The sequence below is a fragment of the Cyprinus carpio genome, chromosome B16 (assembly GCF_018340385.1).
Source record: "Cyprinus carpio isolate SPL01 chromosome B16, ASM1834038v1, whole genome shotgun sequence".
Classification (NCBI taxonomy): domain Eukaryota; kingdom Metazoa; phylum Chordata; class Actinopteri; order Cypriniformes; family Cyprinidae; genus Cyprinus; species Cyprinus carpio.
This window is the reverse complement of record NC_056612.1, coordinates 18,437,859-18,452,398: the sequence shown is the minus strand read 5'-3', so window position 1 is coordinate 18,452,398 and position 14,540 is coordinate 18,437,859. Positions and strand designations below refer to the sequence as shown.

Sequence of the window (14,540 nt, the reverse complement as noted above, 5' to 3'; positions counted from 1 at the left end):
CACTGCTGAAGTCATCAAGTTGCTCTCCATTGTAACTAACTATAAGTGCTATTTTCACTATATTTTGCAGCTACAAAAATATTTTAATACCGGCTAATTTTAACCTTTTATCATGTTAATCTTAAATGTATAGATAGGAATTGTAGAACATAGTCACTAAAATGCCTCCATAATGTCCGTTATATCATCACTGTAGTAAATTTAACAAAAAATGTTTTACAGTATTAGTAAACACAAAGCAATACTGCCTTGGGAGATAAATGCTTCAGATGACCTGAGACATCCTCCAGAGCTCTTTAAATAAAGCTGACCATGTCACAACACCTCCCATCAAATCCAATGGCATCTACATCAAATTAAAACTCACCAAAGCACTGAGGACACAGTCACCTCTCAAGGTAGACTGAGGTTTGCAGAACGTACCTGGGAGGAGGCTCAGAGGGCATGCTCCTGGAGGAGAAAGGAGGAGGAGGAGGAGGAGGAAGGACTGCTTCCTGCTGATACTACAAAACACCAGACGGGCCCGACTGAGCATGTGCAACACTCTATAGTGAAAGAACAGAAACAACTAAGACTGAGAGTGAATAAGGACATGGCATACATATCTGAGGGGAAGCCTCCGATAGCCTGAATATCTGAGCATCTCAGTGGAGCTACTGAGATGAAGAGCTTTTAAAGATTTAAATGATTTGCTTCTGCAAAACAGAGTAAAATATCCCCTGAGAAATGTATGTGATGCATATCAAATGCTATAAGCTTTTTATTACAACTAAGCACATTTCCTCCCACAATTCTTAAACTGTAATACATAAAATCATTATATAATATTTCAATTGTATTTATACTTTATGATAGCACTTGTTGCACTAGCTTTCGGCTGATGAAAATAATACTAATAAAATTTGAAAAATATATATTTATTTTTTTTAATTAAATTACGTTAAAATTCAATAAAATAAAATTGTGTGATCAGACAGGATGACAACTCCACACTAGCTAAAAATGAAACCATCCATGCATATTAAATTAATAAGAATTCTGGGGATGTAAAGTGCATAACTGTTAATCTAAAAACTGTTAAAAATCTTAACCATCCTTAAATACAGGCTTAATTTTCTGCATGAAAAGCAAAGCAGTGAAAATATGACCAGACATATTTTTGAGAGATGCACTCATGCAGTAATGCTCATCCAAAACACAACAAATGAGAAGAAACATAATAAAAACACCACTCACCCTACTGATGCACAATGTGTTTGGATACAAAACAGCTAGAGGCAAAGTTCATTCTGATTCAAAATCAGTCTGTGACGCTCCTCTCATAAAGCCACATGTGATGGTCAAATGGTTTCAAGGCAGAGAGGAGGCGATTTGATGCAGGACTCATTGCAGCCTAATGGCCCATCATGTCTGAGGCATCCCAGCAGATATTGATCTGATTACAAAATGACCTTCAGCCAGCAGACTGTAGTCCAGGGACGATGGAGGAGAAAAGAAGAGGGAAAAGGAAAGACATAAGAGCCAAAAAACGAATGTCCATGATACAGTATGACATATATTTTTTTCAATAGCTTTGGTGTGTCACTCAAATGGTCCCATGTATCATCTTTAGCCTGCCACTGACCTACTTAACCAGAATACACCCGTAATCCATCAAAGTAGAGGTGGCTGAATGACAGTTTTAGTCAGATACCGTCGCGTTAAAATCAAAGTGCAGGTTATATTACTCAAAAACAATAACAATAATAATAACAACCTGTATGCGGATGTTATATTGTTCATTATTGGTATTATTTTGACAAGTTAATTATGTCACGAGCACAAAGCAACATTGTCACTAAATGCAGATTAGAGTGATTGGTCGCCTTCACAATCACTTTTGAACCTCAACTGTCAAAGGTCTCCTAGCAACAGAGCAGAACCAAGAATATTTGAGCAACAATAAATGTAATCCTCGCTGAAGACCCGCCCAGCTGCAACCTCATGACATTCATCTGTTAAGTGTTTCGGTAACGTTACATCCATTCAGCATCCATCCGTAAACACTGTCTAAACGCTTCTATATGTTAGGGAATATACAGGGTAAAAATACAAACATACACCGGGCTAAAAAGCGCACGCACGCAGTGTACCTTCGCGTCCAGTGTCCTCTTCTCTCGGTCGAACAGATTTTATCTGACGACGGGTCACTTGGCAACTTTGACTGACCCAAACAAAATATCTGCATCGACCCCAGGAGAAAAAAACAGTCCAGAGACTGTGGATCTAACTCGTCACGTCTACGCCCGATGCATCTGAGCTACTGAAAACGCTGGAGTCTTGATCAGTCCCCGCCTCTTGCGGTCACATGCGCAGGATCATGTGTGTCCACGAGGCGCCAAATATAAAGTGCAAACCTGTTTTTATACAGTCTATGGTGCAAACCAGCAAAAACATTGTGAGATTTTCTTATTAATGTTGAGTGAATATATATTGGTATATGATATGTTGTTTTATAACATAATTAGTGAATAAATAGACCTACACGTTAAAAAATGGACAATTATTTGTAAAATGTATAGGTTTTAAAATAAAAAGCCACATGAAACGCCCTAATTTAAATAATTACGATTAAAAATATTAAAAATTTTTATTGCATAAAAATTGTGAGCCATTTATACGCTTGGCGACGCCAATTAAGTTTTAAGGTGTTATTCATTTATACTTTTTTTTTTCCAGAAATCAGACTTTTAAAATTAAATCAACAATTTAGGTCATGTTCAGGGCCCATCGGAAGTTTGCAGAGGCCCTCTATAAATAAAAAGAAAAAAAAAAAATAATATATATATATATATTTTTTTTTTTTTTTTTTTTTTTTTGCACCCTTGTTGTATATCAGCCAAATATTGTCCTATCCTAACAAAACCACACATCAATGGAAAGTTTATTGATTCAGCTTTGATGTAAATCTCAATTTTTAAAAAAATGACCCATATGACTGTTTTTGTGGTCCTGACCGCATAGACTGCAACATCACACGTCATTGAAAGCATGACGTGTTTTGCATAATGTGCCACATGTAGCCTACTTTTTTTTTTTTTTTCAGAAATCAGACTTTTAAAATTAAATCAACAATTTAGGTCATTTTCAGGGCCCATCGGAAGTTTGCCGAGGCCCTATATATATATATATATATATATATATATATATATATATATATATATATATATATATATATATATATATATATATATATATTTTTTTTTTTTTTTTTTTTTTTTGCACCCTTGTTGTATCTCAGCCAAATATTGTCCTATCCTAACAAACCACACATCAATGGAAAGTTTATTGATTCAGCTTTGATGTAAATCTCAATTTTAAAAAAATGACCCTTATGACTGTTTTTGTGGTCCTGACCGCATAGACTGCAACATCACACGTCATTGAAAGCATGACATTTGATTGCAATGCCTTTAAACTAAACTAGTGTGTAGACTTAACACTTACATTGTGGTTTTAGTTTCTTAATTTTTCATAAAGTCAGTTTCCCATTACAGCTGAAAAGCTAAAATTAACCCGTTTTTCTTAAATTAAGTCCAACTCTTTGCATGCTTTTATTGTGCGCCCCCTTGAAGGTGACACTCAGTATAGTGTCTCATAACGGAACTGAGATTGTCATTTCATGGTTTATTGTTTAAGAACAGAGAGCATTCGGTCGTCAGCTGGCAGGCATGGATAAATTAAAACCTTTGCTTAGCTTCGCTCAGAAACAACAGACTAATTTTGGATTCGGTCTGATCGCTCTTATAACTGCTGGTGGCGAGCACATCTTCTCGGTCTTTGCTTTTAAGTGTCCTTGCAATGATTGGAATTTCGTTTATGGCAACGTCTGCCTCATCGTACCCGCGCTTGTACTGCTTATATTAAGTTACATGTTGAGCAATAAAACATGGAAATTGTTTACGGGTCTGTGCCTTAGGAAATCGAGGCTATGTCGTTTTAAATACGCGATTGGCTTTTTCTTTGTTTTTCTTCAAATCACCACCACTGCGATGGTCGCTCCTCTCAGCTGGATCGCAGTTGCTCTACTCAAAGGGGTGTATTTCGAGTGCTCATTGACTGGGGCCAACATAACACTTTTTAGACGTCAGCTTTGCAACGAAAAGTTTACTCACTGTCGGACAGAGTTGGAGAAGTTCCCGTGTGACGGAACCGCAGTTCCGCAGAGTGAGAGAGTGGCTGTGCTGTCCATCATACGCGCAGAGTCGCAGGTAAGCACTGAGCAGAAAATCCTTTCACTTAGACCTCAAATCTAGACTCGGACAGACATGAGCAGTTTTACTTGTGACCTGACTTGGACTCAGTAGGCCTGTCAATTTAATTGGGATTCGACTTTTGAGAGGATTTTTTGTCAGACAATGTCAGGGTAGCCTACGCTTCGTTGAGATTATTTAAAGATATTTTAAAACCGTTTTTGTAATGTATTTGTGATGCGTAGCTAAATCTGTAATTGAAAAAGTTAAAACGTTTCAGAAAAAAACATTCAATTAACCATGTATAAATAACTACAGACCAAATAATGTTGAACAAACGTTCTATTAACGTCACTGGAATAATAATTGTCCATAAGTTTGAAAGAACCTTTCCAAAACGTTGCCAAAATTCTGATAACGTTTCCTGTTAGCTAGTTTTGCAGACTTTAAATCACTCTGACTAACTTGTAGTCCATTATTCATAGTCATAAACAAAAAACTTTAGGTCTACCACAATAAATATTTTTAAATGCATTAAAAAAAGAAATTTTCTCATTGAGATTTTCAGAAAAACAAAGGCAAATTTCTTACAGGCAGAAGCCTAAATGTCCACCTCATCATAAGGTCCTCTACAGTCATCTTAAAAAATCTATAGTGATATCTGTGCTTTAACACATCTGTTTTATTTTTCAACAAATATGTCTCTTAATATTTGAATAATTCTTGAAAATATTTCTAGGTACTTGGTTGGATCCTGATAGGTTCTGTGATAACGTTCACTTTTCTGCTCACATGCATGGCCAGATGCTATTCTCCAATCAGTTACATGCAACTAAAGTTTTGGAGGATGTACACTCAGAAGGAGAGTGAGTTTTTGGACAGCTATACAGCTCAGCATGCCGAAAAGCTTGCAAAGAGAAACATATCAAGTTTCTTTGATTTAACCAAACCCATTCCTATGAAGAGTCCACCCAGACAGGCCTGGGAAAAGATATCCTCCTTTTACAAGTTCCGAAGCATGGACAAATACTACAGCATCCTGCACAAGTATGTGTGCACTTGTGAGGACCTTGAAAATCCATTAGTAAGGCATTCGGTGAGGTCTGAAAATGATTTTTCAAACCCAGCAGCACTTGCATTTGTGGATGAAGGCAAACTGGACCTGTAGGCGCTGTCTAATTGAAAGCTTTTCATTCTTTACCCTGTTATTATGGGCATGAACAGAGCTGTACCTTCTTCTTTATTTTCTGTGCCTTTTACAGTGTCTGTTCACTGTTCTTCTTGTATTGCTATTTTAGCTTTTCTTTTGAATACTACAGTTGTATGGTTTTAACATTACTGGGGTTTTGTTGTTTAATTTGAATTTTGTCTTTCAATATATTTTTTATATGAACATTAAAAAAATTTGATTATGGCAAGTACAAGTTTTCATAATTGTCAGTTGTTTTCCTCATTCATTAGTATTTGAACAGCTGTGCCCTGGCGATTTCTAAAGGACTTTACAAACAAAGAGTTACATTATGCTAGACTTTTTTCGTGTCACTTCATCTTGCATCATGCACATGATGATTAGTGATCTCATATTTCAAAAGGAAGCACTTTTATGCTTTTTTCATGAAGTAATCGTGTATCATTTGAAAATTACACCGCTAAAAGCTCACTCGAAAAAAAAATCAATATTCATTAAGTTCTATACCATTTGCGGGTTAGCGTTGAGGTTTAAAATCTTTACAGGAGAAGTGCAGGGCACAACAGTCGGCACTAGAGCAGAACAGAAACTGTCTCCTCATACAGAACCAGAATGAATCACTTCCTTTTTAACTAATGTGAAGCATTATGTTGCCATACACCTCTTTGTTTGACCTAACATGCACTAATCTGCTGTTCCAACCTCTAGGTTTTCAAATTCCATTGCTAGCAACCTCCAGATTCTGGCATTCCAATAATAAAAAGCACATTGTCAGACCGACAATTGCATTGTTGGGATTTTATTTTTTTGCCTGCTGTTGCATGATGTGTACAGTAAATGTGCCTAAACACATCTTTAGTCTGTTTTGACTTCTGACAGAACCTGATCGGCTGGTTTTCGTCACGGTCCTTCTCTGAATGGGAGGGGGAAAGGGATGGACAGGGGAGGGATTTGATGAGCTGTGGGGAAGCCAGAGACTGAAAAGGAGGAGATAAAGGAAGTGTAGAAAACAAAGTGAAAATAAGAGAGCAAGAAAAGGGAGTGGCACAGCAGAAATCATCTCTTTCAGTTCAGCAGCTTATTTGGAGTGTTGCAGCCATGTCTGTACCAGCTATGGATTCATTTAAGACTATCCTAAAATTCTTCACCAATCAGAAGACCACTATTGGCTACAGCTTCATGGCTATTTTGACTATAGGTAGTGAACGAATTTTCTCCATGGTGTCTTTCCAGTGTCCGTGCAACCGTAAACAGAATTTTGCGTATGGATTAACTTTTCTGATCAGCCCTGCTGTTGTCTTGCTGGCGATTGGACTCTTTGTTAGTACTCGTCTTTGGCGGTTATATACTGGGTGTTGTCTCAACCCTCTTAAACTTTGCCCCCGGGGTAACTTTATGGGATGCTTGCAGGTGTTTGTAAAAGTGCTATCTGGAGCCTGTATTGCCCCTGTCATGTGGCTTAGTGTAGCACTGTTAAATGGAACTTTTTATGAGTGTGCTGTTAGTGGCCTGGAAGAAAATATGGTGGTGCAAATTTTCTGCAAAAACAAGACAAGCTCATGCCAGGACGAGCTCCCCAGAGTGCCCTGCAGCAAGTCCCAGCTGTCTCCGAAAGAAAATATGGATCTGCTGTTGATGTTACGAGCCCAGTCACAGGTGAGCACAGACTGTTAATGTAAAAAAATAAACTGTGTTCTGAAATACTTAATCAAAACTGGTCTATTATAGTACTCAGCAGTCTGATATTTCGTAAAGGTTTTCATCAGCCATGGTAACTGTATATCAGTCCATTCATCTGGCGCTATTTTTTGTAACACTGTGCAGACTCGCAGTCTTGTGTCATCTCAAATGTCGCCATCTTGTGTTGTAATGAAAATTACCCGAGATGATTTCAGTACTGTAATGTTGGTGCAATATCCTTCATGTTACTAGGGTTTTTTTTTTTTTTTTTTTTTTTGTACGTTGTAGTGGACTATTTTTTTCTTAGCAGAAGCTTTAAAGATGCTGTAACATTGTTCGGCAAATTTTCACAGGCGAAATGCAGTTCATGATTGGGAATGTTGCATGAAGAGGCAATCACAGATACATTTTAGTGAAATTTCGTGTTCAAAAATTGGTCCAGTGTTTATAGACCGTGCAATTTTTTACCCCAAACCAATTCAGCAAAAAATCCCGCCCAGCAGCTAATTTAATTGGTTAGGGTTAGGGTGAGGGGTTTTATGTAGGCATTCATCACTGTGACTGATATGACCAACGGAACTGGTTTGGGGAAAAATTCTCGCATATAGATCATAGGTAGGGTAGCGCCATATTGACAGGAATAAAAACAAAGCTGTGAGGGAAGGAAGTAGTGTTCATTCACTGTACAGATGTTTACCAATGTACTGATTGTGCAGCTAATGAACATCTTTCAGAGAGAAAAAAAAAGTAGACAAAAACTCAGTTTTACAGTTCTGAAAGTTCTAACTGTGAGAATTACAAAATCTAGGACATTTATACAGTGCATACCATTGTAAAAACAGTAAGTGTATCCCTCAAAGCCTTGTTTTCATCCACGTTAAATTTAAAATGATATCTAACATGATTAAAGTTTATTGTCCTTAGCGTGAAGATGAATGATGCACAGCTCACACTGAAGTCACTTTTAAATCAAGCAGCCCTCTGTTGGTCAGCAGCACGGCACATTTGCATGAACAACTTGAACATAAGCTAAATCTGCATGTGGAACCTTTTCTCCTCATGCTAAATTCCTGATTGTGTGAATTCCTATTGGAATGACTGTATTATTCTTGATGAAATTTTGAGGAGAGAGTGTGTGTATGTGATATGTTATTTATGGGGGAAGAATATTTTCCCCGGCAAATTTCACAAAAGTTTCAAACTGGTCACAAATTCACTGCGCAGACCAACAGAAAGCTGTGTAAAAGTGATTTCTGTGTTAGTTGTGCTTCATGCTTGACTAAAAAATTCACAAATACAATTTACCTTTTTGCATGCTAAATTTCGATAATAATAATTTGCTATCATAACTTAAAATCATTCTATCTTATAACATTCAACTGATTTATCTATGTTTGCAGATCCTCGGCTGGTCCATCATTATCATAGCGGCAACAGTAGCCCTAATTGGAACTTGCTTTAAGAACTGTCGCTCTCAAGTAAGCTACCTTCAGTTAACTTTCCAGAAGATCTACATGGAGAAGGAACAAGAAAGGTTTGAGGTTTTTGCAGAAGATTATGCCACCAAACTGGCAGAGAGAAACCTCAAGAGTTTCTTTGACAACAAAATTCCCGAACCATTTCCCTTTCCAAATCACAAGGCCTGGGAGGAGATCTCTGCTGTATACACTTTTAAACAAAGCGAACAGTACTACAGCACACTGCAGAGATATGTGGAGCGTGCAGATCGGGACTACAGCCCTGAGAAGCGTCCTGTTCTAGAAGGGCAAGATGGCATAGAGATGATATAGAACACTGCATGGACTGATAATTAGAAAAATTAGAGTCCAGAATATGACCTTGAAGACAAAAAGCCAATGAATCAAGACAAAATTATTATTATTATTTTATTTTTATTTTTATTTTGTGGTAGCTACAACCTGTACTGAAAGCGTTGTAATGAAAGTTTTTGGAAATTTTGTTTTGTCTATCGAGGAAGTGGTTGTGGCACTACTGAACCTGCAAATACTTTGTACAGTTTTATACTTCTATATCAGTGAACCAACATAGATCTCAGGCCCTAAATTTGCATACTGCTTGAATGTTGCATGTCAGGTTTTACAAAGTCAAAAAAAAAGAAGAAAAAAACACTTCTTATAGCATTTGTCATTTAGGCCTTGTGCACTTTTTGAATCTGTACAGCTCTCTTATTCCTCTCTACATTTTAAAATCTTTTTCACCATATCCTTATAAAACAGGTAGGCCCAGTTTCACAGACAGGGTTTAGATTAAACCAGGATTAGGCCATAGTTCAGTTAGAACATTTAAGTAATTTTTATTAAAATGCCTTAGAAAAAACATTACTTGTGTGCATCTTGAGACAAAACAAAGGCACTGATATTTTTTAATGTGGGACTAGGCTTAAGCCTTGTCAGTGAAACCAGTGGGTAGTGTGCTTAATGCACGTTTATGCATGATAACCTCAAAAGATTAAACTGTCCAAAAAAAGTAACTGTCCAGTACTGATTCAAATCTACAATAAGGTCGCATTGCACTTATGTTAACCAACAAAATATAAAACATATAAACCACAATGCTTATTTCCTTTGCTGGTTTTAAGCAGAAAATTTGACAAACAGGGAACCTGCATTCAAAGTCCCCAACAGTTTTGACACACAGATCAGCTCTGTATAGGGCCCCATGATCAAAATGAGTTTCTCTTAGCATAGCTTTTCAAAAAAACATAGGACCAATTACTACATGTCACAAATATTACACATAAGGTGGTGGTTTCCGGCATGTCTGTGGTATGCATTTCCTGCATTGTTGTGAAAGAGAAGTAAAAATACTCAGGTTAATAGTCAGTGAAAAAAATAACAACAATATTATTTTATGTTAAACTGTGTTATTCAATGTAAGACTGTTTAAAGTTAAAGTTAAATGTGCAAAAATATTGCGTAGAAGTAACAAAATGTAGCCTAATAACTATAATGACATTAAACTGGCTCATGGTCCTTTCCTTTAAAAGCAAAGGCATAGGCAATAACAATGGCCAAAAAAAAAAAAACACTACATATAAGTTCTACTAACAATACTGTAACAGATCATTTATATTGTGGATTTGACTTTGTACCCAAAATTATAATAAATCATTCACTAAACACATTCAACTATAAATGACAACTTATATTAATAGGAACCACAAATCCAGTCCATCTGCCTCATTTGATTTAAATGTAACAGACAAATAAACTAAATGTTTGCTTGTGTATAGAAGTACGGCATGTTGAACTGTTTATATATATAATATATATATATATATTATATATATTATATATATAATATAATATATATATATATATATATATATATATATCCTATAATGTTTTGTGTTTCTGCTATTTAGTACTGAATGCTAATACTTTTTGTATTTGTTTCTTTCCTTGCTTTATGTATTTATACTATATTTTAATATTTGCATTTATATTATGAATGTATATTGTTTAGGCTTTGACAAAAATACAGACATTTTACTCTCTTCTACTCTGCTGAAAAAGACAGCCTAGACCATCCAAGTTTGTTCAGCTGGTAAATGACCAATTAAAATGTATTTCTGGATAAAAGTATAAGGTACATTTGTAGGCTTCGCCTCTTCCATGCCTTGCCATGAAGGCAACTGTCAAGCTGATCTAACTGTAACAATAACAGCTTGTGGCAGGGGCTACTTTCCAAAGTGTATTAAGTGAATTTAAGCTGGTCCAAGTTGTTTCAACAGGCTTAACAAGAAAGAACTGTACAAAAAACCATATCAAGTATAAGGAAAGGCCTAGATTTTTTTTTCTTGCTTGTATAATCAATAATAATAATGCACAATCAATAAAACTACTCTTCAACCAGTGTCTGTTTAAATCATAAATCTCAATTCATCCTGTGAAAGAGTCTGTGCAGCTAAATAAACAAAACTACAGATTAATAAGTAATAATAAAAGACACGGATTATAAATTGATTTCTGTAAATTGGGATTTAAAACTAATATAATTACATGTATTATTTCACATATAGTACATAAAAAATTAAACTTGCTTTGATTGTGGAAAGGCAGTTTAGTTGAAAGTGGCTGGATCGCCAGGCTATATAATCCATGCCAGAATTAAACCTTTTCACACGTTTATTTGTATACATTGTTTATTTTATATCCAGCATTTTTGTAATGGATTCAAGAGTGTGACATCAAGAATTACTACAACAGTACTAATGTTTAGCAGAGCAAGTAAAATCGCCTGCCAGACCAAGCTCAGGCTTTACTGATGATCGCAGATAACATCGATGCTAGCCGGGCCTTAGCACACGTTTCTTCCATGCAGGCTCTAATCTATGGACATTTGTGACATAAAATGACAGACTACGGCGAGGAGCAAAGGAATGAACTAGAAGCAATAGAGTCCATTTACCCAGACTCATTTACAGGTAAGATTGGCAGCAAAGTTAGTGTTTTATGCATATAAATTCGCCACGCTGTCCGTTAGCTGACTAACGTTAGCTTTTCATGAAACAAAGTTAGTTAAACATACGAGCGACTCAGTCATCTCTTTGATATCATTCTTCATAGCAACAGATGAAGCTGTCGAAGATTAAGAAACAAAGCAAACTATAACCGCTGGCCAACAATAAGGTATCGGGCAGAAGTTGTGTCAGATTTATGTTTAAGTTAACTGTGGAAGTATTACTGGTTTAGTCTGAGGCCAGCGGTCTAGTCACCCATATCTGTTTACTTCCAGGCTCTGGGAAGTGATGAACAATAGTGCGATCTGTATATTTCATTCTTTTCTTACAATATTTTCATTCACGCAGTGCTTTCCGAGGAGCCCACGAGCTTCACCATCACAGTTACTTCTGATGCGGGAGAAAATGAAGAGAGTAAGTTCATATGCTTTATTAACTGTGTCAATGCACGGAATAATATAATTGAGAGGCCATGAAAATTTGTGTATCAAATATGATACATAAGTAGGCTTTACATTTAGGGTTAAAGTGTAGCTAAAGGCAGCAACTTCAAAATCCCAACATTACTGATTTCTGTCTGTTTTAGCGGTGGAGGTGACTCTTAAGTTTACATATGTGGAGAAATATCCAGATGAACCCCCTCTGTGGGAGATCTTCTCACAAGAGAACCTGGAAGATTCAGACACAGAAGACATTCTAACACTTTTAAAGCAACAGGTCTGCACACGTGACATCTTACCCTGAAAAAACACATAAACAACTGATTAAATGCACATACTGATGTTTTTTTTTTTTTTACTGTCCTTTAGTCCTTCCTAATAACCTTTTTTTCTTTTGCAGGCTGAAGAAAACCTGGGAATGGTTATGATATTCACATTGGTGACAGCTGTGCAGGAGAAACTTAATGAAATAATTGATCAGATTAAGAACAGAAGAGAAGAAGAGAAACTAAGAAAAGAAAGGGAGGCCGAAGAAGCTGAGAAGGTTTGTTTTGAGCTTGTCTTCTGAATGTAAAGGAATAGTTCACGCCCAAATGAAAAATGACCAAAAATCTACTCAACCTCAGGCCATCCAAGATGACGCATACTTGGAATTTATCCTCTGCATTTAACCCATCCAAAGTGCACACACACACACACTGTGAACACACACCCGGAGCAGTGGGCAGCCATTTATGCTGTGGCGCCCGGGGAGCAGTTGGGGGTGTGGTGCCTTGCTCAAGGGCACTTCAGTCGTGGTATTGAAGGTGGAGAGAGCACTATACATACACTCCCCCCACCTACAATTCCTGCCGGCTTGAGACTCGAACTCGCAACCTTTGGATTACGAGTCCGACTCTAACCATTAGGCCACGACTTCCCCAGACACAACTTCATTTCTCTTTTTGGAGAAATGTAGCATTATTGCATCACTTGCTCACCATGTGAATGGGTGCCGTCAGAATCAGAGTTCAAAAAGCTGATAAAATAATCACACCAACACACCAAATGTTTGTTTAGCCACAATAAACAAAGACTTTTGAAAGGCTGTCAGCAAAGGCAAACAATGATTGTGCTAAAGGTGTAATTACAGCTTCTAGCAGAAGAGGGCCATGAAGACTAACAAAAGGTTGACCACTTGGGTTGAAACACACCCACCCAACTTAATGCAGATGTCGCTATTGTACACTTTATAGAATGTGGTTGCTTTGAATATTAGATTTGTTATTAGTTACATAGCTATCATTTATATTAAAATGAAATGTTGTTCTTTTTTGTTTTTCTTAGCGTGCGTTCCAAGGCACTGTGGTCACAATTGAGAACTTCTTATCATGGAAAGCAAGATTTGAACAAGAAATGGTAGAACTAAAGAAGAAAAGGCAGAAAGAAGAGGAGCAGCCAGGAAAGGGAAAACTTACAGGTGAGGTGAAAACTTATTAAAAGCAGCATATAAACTCAAATCTGAACCACCTTTTCTTATGTTCTGTTTATTTACTTTTTCATGTTACAGGAAAACAGCTCTTTGAGACAGACCATAATCTTGACACATCAGATATCCAGTTCTTGGAGGACGGTAAGCACTCAATTATAATTATTGTTGTGTTTCCAAGTTGTTTAGGATGCCATTTGTTTTTTGAAATGTAAACTCGATTGTCCTTCAAAGTTGGTCTTCTCTGCTCTTTTCTTCTAGTTGGGAATAGTGTAGAAGTAGACGAGTCACTGTTTCAAGACATGGATGATTTGGACTTGGAGGAGGATGACCCTGATTTCAACCCACTGGACTTAGGCAGTGATGAAGACTGAATTGTGTTAACTCTCAACCTGACATGAATGATTTAGATGCCAACAGCCTCATGGAGCAGGACTTCAGCTCACCGGTTCAAAACACAAACTTTTTCGGTCACTACCTTCTGAGTTGCAGAATATATTACAATAACTGTCAACCCCAGTGTAATTTGTCACAATTCTTACAATTAAAAACATTCTCTTATTTTGCTTAATGGCTTCATTTACACAAGATTTACATTAGGCTGATGTTTCCCAGAGATGTGACCTGGCAGGTATTACAACCCGAGTTTAACTCCAATCATTCACTCACTGTCTGTCTATATACAGTAAAAGCCAATAATTAAGTTTACCAAAAATCAGTGCTTTTTTTTTTGAAAAACTGAAACAAATGAAATCTCAGGAATCGGATGAAAATCTAATTCTTCTTCTTCAGAGTTTCTGATTGACATTGAATTTATTTAAATGTTTGGGATTCACTTCATTTTGCTTTTGACTAAAACAGCTGTTTATTTCACTAACAAAAAGCACAAGCAGCAGATTTAGAATGTAATAGTTTTATACAAATTCTCTTCTTTTAAAATGGTAATTACAAAACACAAGTGTTCCAGAAGAAGAGAGCAGTGATTCACGTATCTGTGTCTTAAGCTCCCTTGAAATTTATATTTAAACAATTATGGAAACAAATGAGA

General features: G+C 36.6%; 4 protein-coding genes across 6 annotated transcripts in view; 3 read left to right on the top strand and 1 right to left on the bottom strand.

Annotated features, from left to right (window-relative positions):
- LOC109106092 (kelch-like protein 32) overlaps positions 1 to 2,356 on the bottom strand; it is a 31,772-nt gene extending 29,416 nt beyond the window's left edge. For 2 of the 3 annotated variants that reach the window (XR_002020520.2, XM_019119409.2), the window contains exons 1-3: positions 2,133 to 2,351; positions 1,237 to 1,465; positions 424 to 545 (exon numbers count right to left, since the gene is read on the bottom strand). Coding sequence is in view for 2 of the 3 variants with exons in the window: in XM_019119409.2 (XP_018974954.1) it covers positions 424 to 446 (23 nt within the window). In the remaining variant the exon portion in view is untranslated. Of the gene's footprint in view, positions 1 to 423; positions 546 to 1,236; positions 1,466 to 2,132 lie in introns of all 3 variants that reach the window. The other variant, XM_019119410.2, reaches the window with a different exon arrangement.
- A 1,235-nt stretch (positions 2,357 to 3,591) lies between these two features.
- On the top strand, positions 3,592 to 6,276 carry LOC109106105 (calcium homeostasis modulator protein 6-like). The gene is made up of 2 exons (XM_019119429.2): positions 3,592 to 4,250; positions 4,972 to 6,276. The coding sequence occupies exons 1-2, from the start codon at positions 3,711 to 3,713 to the stop codon at positions 5,398 to 5,400; spliced, it is 969 nt and encodes a 322-aa protein (XP_018974974.1). The 5' UTR covers positions 3,592 to 3,710; the 3' UTR covers positions 5,401 to 6,276.
- A 109-nt stretch (positions 6,277 to 6,385) lies between these two features.
- LOC109106107 (calcium homeostasis modulator protein 5-like) lies at positions 6,386 to 9,833 on the top strand. Its single transcript, XM_019119431.2, has 2 exons — positions 6,386 to 7,077; positions 8,502 to 9,833. The coding sequence occupies exons 1-2, from the start codon at positions 6,520 to 6,522 to the stop codon at positions 8,889 to 8,891; spliced, it is 948 nt and encodes a 315-aa protein (XP_018974976.1). The 5' UTR covers positions 6,386 to 6,519; the 3' UTR covers positions 8,892 to 9,833.
- Positions 9,834 to 11,346: 1,513 nt separating this feature from the next.
- On the top strand, positions 11,347 to 14,053 carry LOC122134117 (RWD domain-containing protein 1-like). Its single transcript, XM_042741283.1, has 7 exons — positions 11,347 to 11,548; positions 11,933 to 11,998; positions 12,171 to 12,301; positions 12,425 to 12,568; positions 13,351 to 13,483; positions 13,574 to 13,636; positions 13,754 to 14,053. Exons 1-7 carry the CDS (start codon positions 11,476 to 11,478, stop codon positions 13,864 to 13,866), a joined length of 723 nt encoding a protein of 240 aa, XP_042597217.1. The 5' UTR covers positions 11,347 to 11,475; the 3' UTR covers positions 13,867 to 14,053.
- Positions 14,054 to 14,540: the final 487 nt, after the last annotated feature.